Source organism: Passer montanus, unplaced genomic scaffold, assembly GCF_014805655.1.
Source record: "Passer montanus isolate IOZ18808 unplaced genomic scaffold, ASM1480565v1 scaffold15, whole genome shotgun sequence".
NCBI classification, from domain to species: domain Eukaryota; kingdom Metazoa; phylum Chordata; class Aves; order Passeriformes; family Passeridae; genus Passer; species Passer montanus.
Window position 1 is genome coordinate 13166997 of NW_024362051.1, and position 14165 is coordinate 13181161.

Here is a 14165-nt window from a genome sequence, read left to right on the forward strand (position 1 = left end):
TGGAACTGGGGGCATCTTCCCTGGGTCTCACCATGGTTTGTTTTTTCTGGGTGAAGTCGTCCATCTTCGCCTTCAGGTTCCCTTTGCGCTGCTGCCGTGGAAGCTTCTCAACCTCGTTCTTGACCTGTGGGGAGGAAATTAAATTTCCCTGCAGGGCACTTTAGGCCAGGAGCAGCCCTACCTCAAGTCACTGAACAGCTCAGGAATCACCCAAAACCACCTCAGAAATCACCCAAAAACATCTCAGGAATCACCCCAAAACAGCTGAGGAATCACAAAAACCATCTCAGGAATCACTCAAAAGCACCTCAGGAACCACCTAAAAACACCTCAGGGATCACCCAAAACCACCTCAGAAATCACCCAAAAAACATCTCAGGAATCACCCAAGAGCACCTCAGGAATCACCCAAGAGCACCTCAGGAATCAACCAAAAACATCTCAGGAATCACTCAAAAGGCCCTCAGGAATCACCAAGAAGGCCCTCAGCAATCACCCAAAAACACCTCAGAAATCACCCAAAAACATCTCAGGAATCACCCAAAAACATCTCAGGAATCACCAAGAAGGCCCTCAGCAATCACCCAAAAAAGTCCTCAGGAACCACCCAAAACCATCTCAGGAGCCACCCAAAAGCAAGACTTTCCTCATAAAACACCAACTGCTTTCCTCCCAAGTTCTGCCACGAGGAATGCTGAACTCGCAGGAAGAAAGAGGCGCAGGAAATCATCTTCCCTCCCTGCCAGCCCCCGTTTTCACCTCCTTCTTCATCTGCTTGAGCTGCTCCAGGAAGCGGCCGTGGTCGCGCTCCTGCTCCAGGCGGATGCGCTTGGCCTCCTCGCGCCGGCGCAGCGCGTGCTCCTGCTCCATCCTCTCGATCTGCTGCTTCTGCTGCCGCTCCAGGTTCTCCAGCTCCGTGTCGTAGAACTTCTTCTTGGCCTGCCCGGGGTTAAAGTTAGGGTTCCTGCTTTGTTGACTTACAGAAGTTTGAAGAGAAAAGTGAAAAGAGAAAAAAACAAGCAAAAAAGGGGCAGGGGGGTGGTTCCTGCTTGGATTGAGCCTCTTTAGAGAGGAGGGGAACTTCCAACCAACACCTCACAAAGTTTGGAGCTCTGTGCTCCAACACTGCCCTCGTGCCATGGAAAGAGAAGATCTTTAAAGTCCCTTCCAACCCATACCATTCTGTGATTAGCTACAGTATTACTTCACTCCAACAGAAGGGACCAAGTGTGTGAGGCCAGTTTATTCAGTTTACACTCGAAACCTTGCCAGATTTCCTGCTGTCACACTCAGGCCGTGCTGCTTTCTTATTTAAAGTTTTTTTCTTCCCTGTGAATTACAACAGCACTATAAACTGTTTCTCACAGTAGCCACGAACAGACATAAAAGAAAAGATCATTAAAGGGAGAAAGTCCAGAACAACCCTTTCCCTGCTACACCGTGCCAGGCAAAGCTGCCAGTGCTTCCCAGGGTGCTCAATGCCCACAAAACCTCCATCCTCCATCCATGCTGCCAATCCCAGAGGGGTTCCTGTGATGCCCAAGGCTGTTGCAACCCTGAGAGCATCCCCGTGTGGGGCACCTGCAGAGGAGCTGTGTTCCCAGAGAATTCCCAGGGGTTTTCCCTGCCCTCCTACCATCATTTCCTGCTCGAAGCGCCGCAGCATCTGCTCCTGCTGCAGCTGGTGTTTGCTGTTCAGCTGGGCCTGGTTCCTGTGCTCCTCCTTCTGCAGGAGACGCAGCTCCCGCAGCTCCTGGCGCCTGCAGAGGGGCAGGGTGGGCAGGGGGACAGAGAGATGAGGGTCAGGCAGGGTGGGAGGGATGTGATGGGCAGGGGTAGTTCCATCCACAAGCAGAGCATTTCAGCAGGGAGTGGAAGCTGCTCCTGCAGCCCACAGCACCCTGCTCTCAGGATTTCCTCTGGTTGAGATGATCCCAAGGTGTGTTTAAAAAGTCTCTTTTCCCCCACCCAGCTGTCAAAGAAGAAATCAGGAGTCTTTGGCTGTCGTTCTCAAGGTTGTATATTATTTCTTATCTCAAACATTTTCTGTCTGGCCTGCAGAGATCTGTTCTGCAGGTCAGTCTGAGGCACACTGCCTGCCCACAGGGCTGGTGTTGTGTTTTATACTATAAACTACATATTGATATTTACAGTTATGTCCCAATACCTATCACCTATGTTAGACAGTGACTTTCTACTCTACACCAATCCCAAAGTGCCACCATCACCAAGAACATGGAGGCTAGGAAGAAGAAGGACAGGACAATGAGGACAATGCCCAGATCCCTCCATTTTGTCCCCCTAGACCCCCATATTAAAATTCTTCAAAATTTCACCTTTCACCCTGTGACAACTACTGTTATGCTATCTAAACTTTTGTGACTTGTAATTCTTCATATAGAGTTGGCAATTTGCTCCATGGGTTGAGATCGAATTCCCAGGTGTCTTTGGCTTCCTGCCAGGGCTTTGAGCCATCCAGGGCATCCAGAGGGATGTCCTGAGTTCTGAGACCTGCCCTGCTCTGAGCACAGGCAGGAGGCAGATCCCAGCTCCCTGAAGTGCTCCAGGGACACTGCAGGAAGCAGGATGCTGCTCATGGGAACTGCTGGGCCTGTTAGCATTCACAGCTTCCCAAACAAGCCCTGGCAAGGCTCCCGAGGTGGTTCTGCAGGCTCTGGTGTCCCCCAGCAGCCCAAATACCCACTGTGCCAGCTGGGGTTGTGCTCACTGGTCCTCAAGTCCCAAGCTGGACTGCTCTGGCCTGGCCTCTGTGCTCTGTGTCCATTCTTATTCACACCTGGGTGGCAAAAAGGGCAGTTTTCCCAAATTCTGACCCATCTATGATGACATTGCACCTCTCTCCTCATCCAGCTCACCAGTAAATGAGCTCTGCTAATGAGCTTTTACATAAATCTGATGTTGGGGCTGAGGAATAAGGCAGCCACAGGGACACAGTGTTTAGGACAAATTATCCTCTCAGGGAGTCCCTGCGAGCAGCACGAGGGAGCCTGGAATTGGGCATCAAATGAAACAATTTGTATTTTAATTATTTTAAGGGCCTTTCATTTTAGTGCTAGAAACAGCAGCTCCTCTTTCTGAGAGTAAGTCAGGGAGGTTTGAAAGCTGTAAGATCTGCAAAGAGTCATGAAGGAGGGAGGATACACCCATGAATATTGAATAATGCTCCAGGAGTTTACAACTCCCTTGGCCATTCTCTTAATGAAGTCTGAGGAGATCTGAGAACAAAAGGGAGAGGAACATCTTGAGAAGATTTCTGAGCTAATTTCCACTGAGCCAGGCATCTGCAGCCTTGGGGACACATTCAGTCATTCCCAGAGGACAGAGCCAGCCACAACAAACCTCCCCTTGTCCCAGTCTGGCTGCATCTTGAGCTGAATCCCTCCTTCCCCTGTCCAAGTGGGACCAAGACAACAACGAGGACTTTAGCTCACAGAGAGGAAAACCCTGCCCTCCCTCCATCCCAGTGCCCCACTTGCCTGAGGAACCTCATTTCTTCATCCTTCTTCTCATCCTCGCTGATGATCTTGGAGGTGGTGACGCTCACCTCCACGCCGTCCACCACGAACTTGCGGGTGCGTTTCAGGGTCTTCTTCTGCAGCCGGGAGTCCTGGGGTGGGCAGGGAGGAGAGGAGGGGCTGTGAAGCAGCTCCCCAGGGCTGCAACAGCTTCACTGGAGCCCTCAGAGCAATTTTAATGCTCTGTTATTCATGAGGAATACACAGAAGGAAACCACAAAGGGCACAAACCATCAGTGAATTTGGAGATCCAGCACGGCTACTAAACCATGGAGCAGGGGACTTCCACCCTGAAGAAACCTGACCCACCTCCCAAAGACTCTTCCTCACCTTCCTCACATGGCTTACTCCCTGAAAAACCCAAACAACTCATTTCCCCTTCTAAAGGACCAACTCAGAGAGCAAATCTCTGTGTGGCATCACATTCCTCCTCCTCAAGGATTCCAGGTGTCCTGGAAAGGAGGAGGAGGAAATTCCTGTGCAAGAGCATCACATTTCCAATCATTAAGGATTGCAGGCTGCTCTGGGGGATGTTGGCTCTCCAGCTCCCAGCAGGAGGTGGGGAAGGTTTTGCCAAGAAAGGTTTTTAGGCACGTTTCTGTGCCGGGAAGTTCTCACTCATGCAGGCAATGTGACAAAGATCTTGTGCAACACATCCCTCTGCCCCCTTAAGTCACAACATTTCTTCTCCTGGAGCTCAGCAAATACCATTCCAGTTATTTTGCCTCTTCTTTGAGGCCCTGCTGACCTGGGCAGCTCCAGGTCAAGCCTTCCCAGCCTCCAGCAAGCTCTAGCAAAAGCCAGGAAGCCTGGGAGGTCTTTGTGCAGTCCCTGCTGACACAAACCAGGCCAGACTGGAGAAGGTGGGGAAAACTGAGAGGCACAAGCCCAGATGAACTTTTCCCTGGGATCAGGTGTACTGAGGAAGAGCAGTAAAATGATGGACTATGGATAAAGTTTAGGAAGCCCCATTTGGGGTTTCACCCGTGAGCAAGGACAAATGATGGTCATGGCATGGTTACTTCCCACAAAATAGACACAAGGCATCAGACTTCCCCTAGATTTCAGTGGCCTGGCACAGAAGAGGACACATGAACCTTCAGCAGCTCCACCACGCGCTCCTCCTTCCCTTGAGGACATGCCAGCCATCCCTGGCACAGCTCAACCCCGCTGTAAATGCTGTGCTGGCCTGAGCCCAGCTGGGACAGGCAGCATGGAAACAAACCCTGAAAGCTTTCCCTGGGAAGGGTTCCTCCCTCCTGCATGTTCTCCAGCACCCTCTGGCACCACTCTCACCTTGAGGGAGATGGAGCCGCTCTCCCTGTTGAGGGACAGGTCAGCAGACAAGGAGATGGTGAGGTCCATGCTCTCGGAGGCCGAAGTGCTGCCGGAATCCGAGTCCCTTTTGGAGCGGGGGAATGGCCCCAGGGGCTCCAGGCTTCCATTGACCAGCTTCTCCTCGCTGAAGTTCTCCAGGAAAACACTCTCTGGTCGCTCCACGATGCTCTTCCTCTCCCCCATGCTCTTCCCCTCCTCAAGGCTCTTCCCCTCCCCGATGCTCTTCCTCTGTTCAAGGCTCTTCCCCTCCCCAATGCTCTTCCTCTCCTCAAGGCTCTTCCTCTCCTCAAGGCTCTTCCCCTCCCTGATGCTCTTCCTCTCCTCAAGGCTCTTCCTCTCCCCAAGGCTCTTCCTCTCCTCCCTGCCTGGCCTGGGCTCCTTGTTCCCCTCCGCTGAGCTTCCCAAATGTCCTGGCTGCAGGATGATGTCCGGCTTGTCCTGGGCGGCCGAGGAGGCCGAGCTGGGTTTTGTGGAGTGGTTGCTCCCCAGTTTGTCACTGTCACTGCTCATCCCTTTGTCCGAGGCTTTGTGGCTCTGGCTTTGTGGCTCTGTGGTGTCCTTGCCAGTCCCCGTGGAGCCGTTCACAGCTTTGGGCAAGGGCGAGTCCGGAGGTTTCTCCCCATCAAGGCTCAGCTGGCTCACCTCGGACGGGTCCCGCTTGTGCTTCCCAGGGGGCTGCAAAGACAGCCAAGGGCAGATGTTGGGCTGGGCACCACCACTCAACACAAATGCAAGGGCTAAAGGCAGAGCAAAGGCAACCTGAACCCTGAGGGAATGTACCTTGTAGGACATCTGCCCTGGGATGCTTCCATCTTTCCCCAGGTTTGTGGCCCCAGGGATCCTGGGGGAAAGGATGGAACAATGAAAAGCCCCAGAACCTGCACATCCTTAAGAGCAGATGAGGAATTTGTACAACAAACTCCTTTTCCCATGGCTAACTCCACTGTGGATGAGCCACTTCCCTTTGTGACAGAGAAGGGAGGTCAAGACATGTCCCCAAGCAGCTCTGAGATGTCTCCTTCAAAGATCCAAGCCCAGGGGCAGATCTGCCCAGCTCCCTCCTTGGGCCAGTGGTCCCTCCACTGCTGCTGGCTTTGCTTCCACTCCACCTTCTCCAGCCTGCATCAGGGTCTTATTTCTCTTTTTTTCTTTTTTTTCCCTTTTCCTTTTGTTTTTTAATCACTTTTTGGCTTCTATCCAATTAGGTGACCCCAAGGTTTTAGTGAAGTCTCTGGGGTCCCATAAGGTGGCTTTTCACCTGATCCTTAGGAGAAACTTCTGGGCTTCTTTCCTTTTTTAGGGGACAAAGGCTAGCTTTGCCACTCTGTCATTAGGGGGCACTCTCCTACATTCCTGCAACTTTTCATGAACCCCTCTTGTGAGGGGCACTGGGCTCCCCCCAGTACCATTATTTCTCCATGCCCTTGGCAGCCACCAAAACCCAGCCCCTCCCCGGCCAAGCAACCACTCCCCCTCCACCTGATGTGACCCAAACCAGATTTGGAAGCTGAAAAAACCACCAGGTTCTTTCCCCCAGCACAGCCACCGTGGTGAAGCTGCTCACCGAGGCAGACTCCGAGGAGTCATCCTCCTCTGCTTCATCCCGACTGTCCTCGATCTCCTCCATGACCTCAGCCTTGGCCTCGGCCACCAGCTCCCGCAGGGCCCTGTTGCTGGTCACCTTGCTGACAAAGGGGTGCTGAAAACCAAGCACAGTGAAAATGTCAGCTGGCCAAAGTCACACCTTGTGAGCCCAAGGATGACTTTTGGCTTTCAGAGACCCGAGGCTGTGGTTCCTTGCAGTGTCACTGGGATTTACCCCCAGAGGAATTCACAGAAGTGGGGCTGAGGTTCAGGGCACACTGAACCTCAGATGTTCCCCAAAACTGCTTTATGGCAGCAGCTCCCCCCCAAAAATGCAGCAGCAGCATTGAAACAAGGGGACATCTGCCCACAGAATGTCACCAAGAGCAGTCTGCAGGATCCCTGGGAGCAAGGAGAGCCTGGGGCGAGGTTAAATTGGAATGGGGCTGGAATCACAGTGCTCACAGTGGAATCACACTGCTCACAGTGCTGGTGCTGAGCTGCACCAAAGGCAGGGGGTCCCTGTGTTCTGTGCACCAGCACAGAGTGCAGCCAGCAGGGAACAGCACCTCCAGGTGTTTGCTGTGATTTTGGGAAGGGACGGGAGGAAAGGAATTGAATTTCCGTCAGAGCTAACCAGGTTCAGCCCAAGCTGGCTGCCACAGGAGCTGCTTCTGTTCCAGGTGGTGTCCACAGGGGCTCTGCAGGTTGCTCCAAAGGGAAGAACACTGCTGATCCTTTTTGGAGAGTTTTAGTGGCTGAAAAGTGCTATGAACTTTCTAAACAGAAATAATGTGAATCCAGTCTGGGGTCGCTGCTCTGGTCCTACCTCCAGCAGCTGGGCAGCACTGGGCCGGGTCTCTGGGTTCTTGTCCAGCGCCTTCTTCAGGAAATCTCTGAACTCCAGGGACCTTAAAACACAGCTGGTGGTGAGAAATTCAGCACAGGAAAGGCCTCAAATAGCAGAGGGATCAGCCTGATCCCTCAGCAGGTTCTGTCCCAGCTTGCAACTGGCCATAATCAGCATTTTGCTCCCATGGGAAACCCTGTGCTCAGGAATTCTGATTATTTGTATGAGAAGCAGCAACAGGGCCTGGTCAGGGACCAGGTTTTGCCTTTAGCTGTGCTGGCAGCAGATGGTGGGGGCTGAGCCCAGCCCCTGTGCAGAGGCAGGGCAGGACACAGCAGCTGTCCCCCAGAGGAGCCCATGGCAGGAGCTGCTCGGGGACAAGGAGCCCCAGTGGGAAAGGGTGGCTGTGAAGGACCAGGAACCCCATAGGAGGGCACCCTCAGCCTGCAAAGTGCAGCTCTGAGCTCCAGAGCGTGACCCTGATGTCACTTCTGGCTTCTGGGCAGCTGCCACCCTGCCTGCTGCCTGTGACAATGACTGGGACTGCTGTGACAATGCTGGGACTCCAGGGCTCTGCCAGTAATTTGCTGCTGGCTGATCTGCAGCAGCTTCTATGATTTAGAAATAAGTAAATTAATGACATAAATAAATTAAGAAAAATCAACTAGCTAGTTTTCTTTAAATTAACTGGCTAGTTTTCTTTTACATGCAGAATTGGCTTTCCAGACTTCAGGGAAAGCAGTTCTGGAGCTCTTGGCCATCTCCAGCTTTAGAGAAAAATCTGCCTTTCATACACACAGGTTGTTTTGAGACCAGCCAAGGGGTCACCCCTGTTTTTTTGGGGGGGTCTGTGGGTGAGCAGCAGCTCTCCCTGTGCTGCCTGGACACTGTGAGCAGTGTGAGCATCCTGCCCTCACCAGCAGTGCCTTCCCAGCCCCTTGCACACAGCTGGACCCAGAATACAGCTAAAACCCTACTCAAATGAAAGGAAACTGCTAAAACCATCTGGTTTTTCTCCGTGTGGGAGCTGGGAGATGCCCCCTGGGCTGCCCCTCACCATTTGGAAGGGCAGCTGAGCGTGGGCGGGTCGGACTTGGCGATCTTCAGCAGGACCCTCATGGGGTTGAGCTCGTGGTGGGGTGGCTCAATCTGGGCCATCTCGATCAGGGTGATCCCCAGGGACCAGATGTCAGCCTTGTAGTCGTAGGGAGTGTCCTTCATGGTCTCACACATCACCACCTCCGGGGCCATCCTGCGAAGGGCAGAGCGGGGCCGGGGTGACGCCTGGCAGCAGCAATTAAACCCTTCAAATAACCCACAGAGCTGCAGAAAACACAGATTTTCTCCCCAGTGCTGTAGAAAACACAGCTTTCCCCCCCAGCTCCGGGTTTCAGAAGAAACAGCATCTTTTCCCCAGGGTGCAGCCCCCTCCCTCCTCCACAGAAAACCCCCAGGCCGTTGACATCTGGCGCGGATGTTGCCTCAGAGCATCAATTAATGCCTGCAATTCCACTCCTTCAGCAGGCCGGGTGATTTAGAGGTTGTGTTTCTGGGGCAGGGACTCGTTCCCATGTGCTTGGAGTGGCTTCAAAGCCCATCTCACCCCCGGGGTGAGGGAAGCAGGGAGAGCACACTCGTGTGACCCTCGCTCCAAGCCTGGAGCACTGTGACCCCTCAGCAGCACACAGAGCTCCCACACCACTGAGGCTGCTCACAGGCACAAAAAACCCTTGAATGTGCAGAAAATGGCCAAGAATCCTCATTGAGATCGTCCCACCCTGAGGCACCGTGGTCCAACACACCCCAAAGCTTCAGAGCAAACCTGATTTTCAGCACTGAAGCCCTTCATGAGCTGGGGACTCACCAGTAAGGGGTCCCAATGAAGGAATCTCGCTTCTGCAAGGTTTTCATGTTCTTGGCAGACACTCCAAAGTCAGCTGCAAAGAGCACTAACATTAGAGGCCAGAGGAAAGCTGAAAAACCCTTCTCAGTTAGCACACTTGGCTGAGACAGCCTGGAAAGCAAACAGCACACACTGGAGGCAAGAACGTGATGCCATGAGCTGTGTCCTCCGAGCTGAGCATCAGGAATTGAACTTGCTTTGGGGTACATGACCCCCAGGATTTTCCTCTCCCATTTACTAAAAAAACAGGCACAACAACCCCCCCTACGAAACCTTACACATCTAGGAGGAAATGGAGCTCTTTTCTGCAAACAAAAGCAGCTCCATGGCAGATTTCAGGATTATTTCCTAGCAGAAAACCTGATTTTAGAGCAGAAAAACCAAAGTGTTGCTACATTCCTCCATAGCAAATTTCAGGACTTATTTCCTAGCAAAAAGCATGCTTTTAGAGCAGAAATACCAAAGTGCTGTTACATTCCTGAAATCTGCTATGGAGGAATGTATTTCCTAAGAAAAAGCCTGATTTTAGAGCAGAAAAACCAAAGTGCTGTTACATTCCTCCATGGCAGATTTCAGGACTTATTTTCTAGCAGAAAGCCTGATTTTAGAGCAGAAAAACCAAAGTGCTGTTCCATTCCTCTGTGGCAGATTTCAGGACTTATTTCCTAAGAAAAAGCCTGATTTTAGAGCAGAAAAACCAAAGTGCTGTTCCATTCCTTCTCTCCCAGCCACTGCAAGATGCCTCTCCCCGATTTTGTGCCTTCTGAGCTCAGCCCAAACTGAACTGGTCAGACCTGCGGGGGGCACTGAGCCCACTCCAGGTGGGTTTGCTCTCCAGCACAGCCCTGGTGGCAGCTGGAGGAGCTGTCACCCATCCCCAGCCGAGCTCAGGGTGTCCCTGCCTCGGGGTCACCCTCCTGCAGACAAATCCACTCTCTCCTCCCCCAGCAGGTCGTTGGGTGCCAATTTAACTCCGGAGCAGAGCGAGCTGGCAAAGGAACCCTTTGGCAACGCTGCCCCTGTCAGCACCAAAGCTGCTGTGCAGATAAGAGGAATTCTTCCAGCTCCCAGCCCTGCCAACTGGCACCCAGCTCAGGATGCTCAGCAGGCCAAAAGGCACCGAAATGGGGTTCAGAGAGGGATGAAACAAACTCAGGGAAGGAAAATCCATCGGGGGCCTGAGCTGGCTGCGCCCTGGGGGCTCAGCTCCATGTGCCTTTCCCTGGAACCAAACCTTCCCCTCCTCGTCCTGCTGCTCCTCCTGCATCCCTCAACCCCAGCACACTCAGGGGCACCCAAACCCCACAAATCCAGCTCCAGCTGTCCCTGGGGGTGGTGCCAGGGGCTGACTCACCCAGCTTGATGTCCCCATCCTGGGTGAGGAGCACGTTGCCAGCCTTCAGGTCCCTGTGGATGATCCTTTTGCTGTGCAGGTAGTGCAGAGCTTCCAACATCTGGCGGCAAATCACCTGGATCTGGGGCTCAGTCAGACCCCGGTCCAGCTCTGCAGGGAGGGACAGGGAGCTCAGACAGGGCAGGGATAAAGGGATGCTCACCTGAGCAGCAGGAAGGCCCAGCAGAGCCTGGCAAAGCCACTGTGTCAGAGCAGCAGGGGATGATGGAAATCAGCCTGTAAAGGTGATTTATCCCCTAAGCCAGCACTTGCAGCAGAATTTCCAGCTCTTGGAGCTGCTGGCTCCTTGCTCCCTCCTGGGAATGCTCACTGGAACAGTGGGGTGAGGGGGATGAGGAGGGGGAGCCAGAAATGCTTGGGATGGGGTCTGAACTGCAAATTCCCTGACAATTTGGGCAGACAGACAAGCTGGGTCTCAGCCAGCTGCACTGGGCTCAGCCACAGGCATGAACACCAGCAGCCCTCACTCCCCAGGGAGCCAGGGAATGATCCCTGCTGGGGGGGTGCAGGGCAGCCCCCTAAACACCAGCAGGGCCACAGCACTTCCCAAAGGAACACGATTTAAATGCTCAGCAGGGCTGTCCCTGCCACTGCTCGGAGCTGGTGTTTTGGGTAGCACCGGTGCCAGAGTTCAAGGAGTGTTTGGACACTCTCAGGCACATGATGGGATTCTTGAGGCTGTCCTGTGCGGGGTCAGGAGCTGGATTTTGTGTGTCCCTTCCAGCTGAGGATGTTTTGTGGTTCAGTGATTCCATTTCTGGTGCACACAGGGACAGCGTGACCTCCCTGCTGAGCTCTGCTGGGCCACCTCCACCAGGCCAGGGTGACAGCTCTGCAGAGCATCCCCCTCCAGATGGCCAGCACCTCCTGACTGCCCTCCCTCCTTGGCAGGGCCTCTGCAGTGCAGATCCCTCCTCCAGCAGAGCAGAGCAGGGCTCAGCCAGCACCAGATGGGGCTGGTGGCGGGACCCCAGCAGCTGGGACAGATGTTTGTTCAGAGCAAGGATCTTAGCCACAGCCTGGGGGTGCTGGGTCAGCCGCTTGCTTCCTCCTTTCCTCAGCAGTATCTCCCCTGCTCTGGGAAAAGCTGATGATTTTCACCCTCCATCTGGCAAAACCAAGTTCCAGTGGGCTTCAAGTTTTGTCCATAAGGGCAAACCCCAGCTGCAGGTGGGGATGGGGAGGTGGGACAGGCAGCATTCAGCATTTCTGGAATTCTGGGGTTTACTAATTCTGAATTGTCTAATTCTGGGAGCATTCCTGAGCTCCAGCTCCTCCTCACCCTCACTCAGGGGTCACAGAGCCACAGCCAGGCTGCTCTCTCTTGGTGTTCTCTGCTGCCCGTGCCAGCTTCTCCAGAGAGGAGCCATGAATACTCGGAGTGTTTTTATGTCCCAAAAGATGGGTAAAACCCCCCTGCTGAGGTTTTTCCACGGGGAAGGCATCATCCCCCCCAGCACTTCAGGAAAGGTATTTTTTCACACAATGATTTGGAGCAGCTTTAAAGAAATTCCCTAAAGGAGGGACAAGGTTTAAGGGCTGAGTTAAAGATGATAAATTTGGAAATAAAAAGCAAGTGAGGCCTTTGGGAGGCTGACAAGGAGTCACCCCCAGGGAGATGTGGCTCTGTCCCAGGCTCCAGGCAAGGTGATGTCAGAGTGTCACATCTGCCGTGCAGAGGGGATGTCACCCAGGGGGGCTGTGCCACCAGCCAGGGCTCTTTTGGGGTGCAGCCACCCATCCCTCCTCCCAGCAGCTGTCTCTGCGTGGGAGGGAGGAGTTGGAAAAGGGGAGATTCTGGGATTGCTGCAAACTGCAGCTCACAGAGCTCTGTGCCTCAGCCAGTGACCGATACCATACGGAGCAGTCAGCAAAAACATCTGGGGAAATTCACCTTGACAGGCACCCAGCTTCAACATCTCAGCCCTGCTGGGAGCTGTGGGAACGGGATCCCAGTGCCCCCAGCAGATAAACATTGAAATTCAGCTTTCCCCTGCAGCCGCTCTCCCTTCTCCCCACCCCTGCTGATCCCAGCAGCTTAAATCACAAAAGGACATTAAATTGGCTCAAAAACTCCCCCAGGGCTGCCACACCTTCTGCTCAGGGGATGGAAATGGAGAAACTCCTGGGACAGAAAGGGCAGCAGTGGCACCCACGCCTGCCATCTGTCTGAGGGCTGCTCCTGGTGCCAGGAGGCTGGAAATGCCCAGTGGGCATCGCCCCGTCACTCACCCAGCATCGTGGCATCCACGGCCCCGCCCGGGCAGAACTCGATCATGATCTGGGGGAGCAAAGGGAGAGTTAAAGCCAGGCTGTGGCTCACTGGGCAAAGGGAGGGAAGAGGAGGAAAGCTGGCTTTCATTCCCTGCCTTAGCTCTGTCCCCTTGGGCACTGCAAGGAGCTCCGAGCCCGGGGTCAGGTGCCACCCTCTGCCCACCTCCCAGGGACCCTCCAGTAGGGTGTCCCTCCCCAGGACACCCCCGTACCTGATGCCCACCCCAGCAGAGCTTCAGGATGTGGAGGTGCCCCCGATTCCACCCCTTCCCCTGCCTTTGGAGCAGCGCTGCCAGCAGGGTGGGATAACTGGCATAGCTGTGAGCTGACGTGGCTCAGAGGCTTCAGGCAGGGTTTTCCCTGCCAAATGAGGGATGGGGAGGGCTCTCGTGTCTTTAGGGTAGGTTTTTTTTTTTAGCTGGTTTTATTTCCACGCATTGCTCAGTAGTTCATTGCTCTCTTATTTTGAGCACTTGGAGGGGAAAGTGTGTCAATAAACAGGGTGAGCACATTCCCCAGATGCTGCCGTTTTTCCCCAGGGATGTGGAGAGCCCTGCCAGTCCCACACATCTGCTTGCCATCCCTCCCAGCTGCCCCCAGCACCTCAGGGATGCAGATCCTCTCCCTGAGCTCTGCACAGGCTGAGCCAGAGCCGCCCTCAATTCCCTGCTCCCCTCTGGGGCTGCTCAGATAAACTGATTACAATTTCAAGCAGCCAGGGATTACAGGGGACAAGAGATGCTTCACCTCTCCAACAAGCTCTGCTCCTTGTGGAGGTGGCACAGGGCAGCATTCCAGAGTGGTGAAATGCCAGGGGTGACTCCGAGGACAGGCCCGAGCAGTGTTTACAGCTCAGCTCTCCAAACCCTTCAAGGGGGGTCACGTTGCTCAGAGCAGCTCCAAGCACTGGCCCAGGAGCTGAGGGGAGAAGGTTCAAGCTCCATTTCCCATGGTTTGATCCTGCAGCTCCAGGAAAGCCCCATCCCACCCTGGAGATCCCATGCATGGGCAAGGGAAGGGCAGCTATCACCTGCTGGGAGAAAGGAGGAGCAGGAGCAGGACTGGGCTGCAGCAAAGCTGGAGCTGCTCTGGGACAGTCAGCCCAGGTCCAGGGAGCCAGAGAGGGACAAACTGAGGGGACAAACCCATACAGAGGTGACAGAGGCACCAATGGAGGAGAATAAGCAGGGGCCAGGGCTGAAACAGGCAGGTGGAGAGAAGCATTTGGGAAGACAACTGAACCATTCCCAAACCAGGAGAACCACC

General features: G+C 54.0%; 1 protein-coding gene across 1 annotated transcript in view; it reads right to left on the reverse strand.

The window, feature by feature from the left end:
* The window catches only part of STK10 (serine/threonine kinase 10), a 45273-nt gene that overhangs the window by 5887 nt on the left and 25221 nt on the right, over positions 1 to 14165 (reverse strand). The window contains exons 3-13 of the mRNA XM_039701402.1: positions 12858 to 12906; positions 10566 to 10715; positions 9173 to 9245; positions 8366 to 8560; positions 7288 to 7369; positions 6439 to 6573; positions 4833 to 5549; positions 3498 to 3628; positions 1637 to 1760; positions 760 to 939; positions 32 to 124 (exon numbers count right to left, since the gene is read on the reverse strand). Of these exons, the coding sequence (XP_039557336.1) occupies positions 32 to 124; positions 760 to 939; positions 1637 to 1760; positions 3498 to 3628; positions 4833 to 5549; positions 6439 to 6573; positions 7288 to 7369; positions 8366 to 8560; positions 9173 to 9245; positions 10566 to 10715; positions 12858 to 12906 (1929 nt within the window). The remainder of the gene's footprint in view (positions 1 to 31; positions 125 to 759; positions 940 to 1636; positions 1761 to 3497; positions 3629 to 4832; positions 5550 to 6438; positions 6574 to 7287; positions 7370 to 8365; positions 8561 to 9172; positions 9246 to 10565; positions 10716 to 12857; positions 12907 to 14165) is intronic.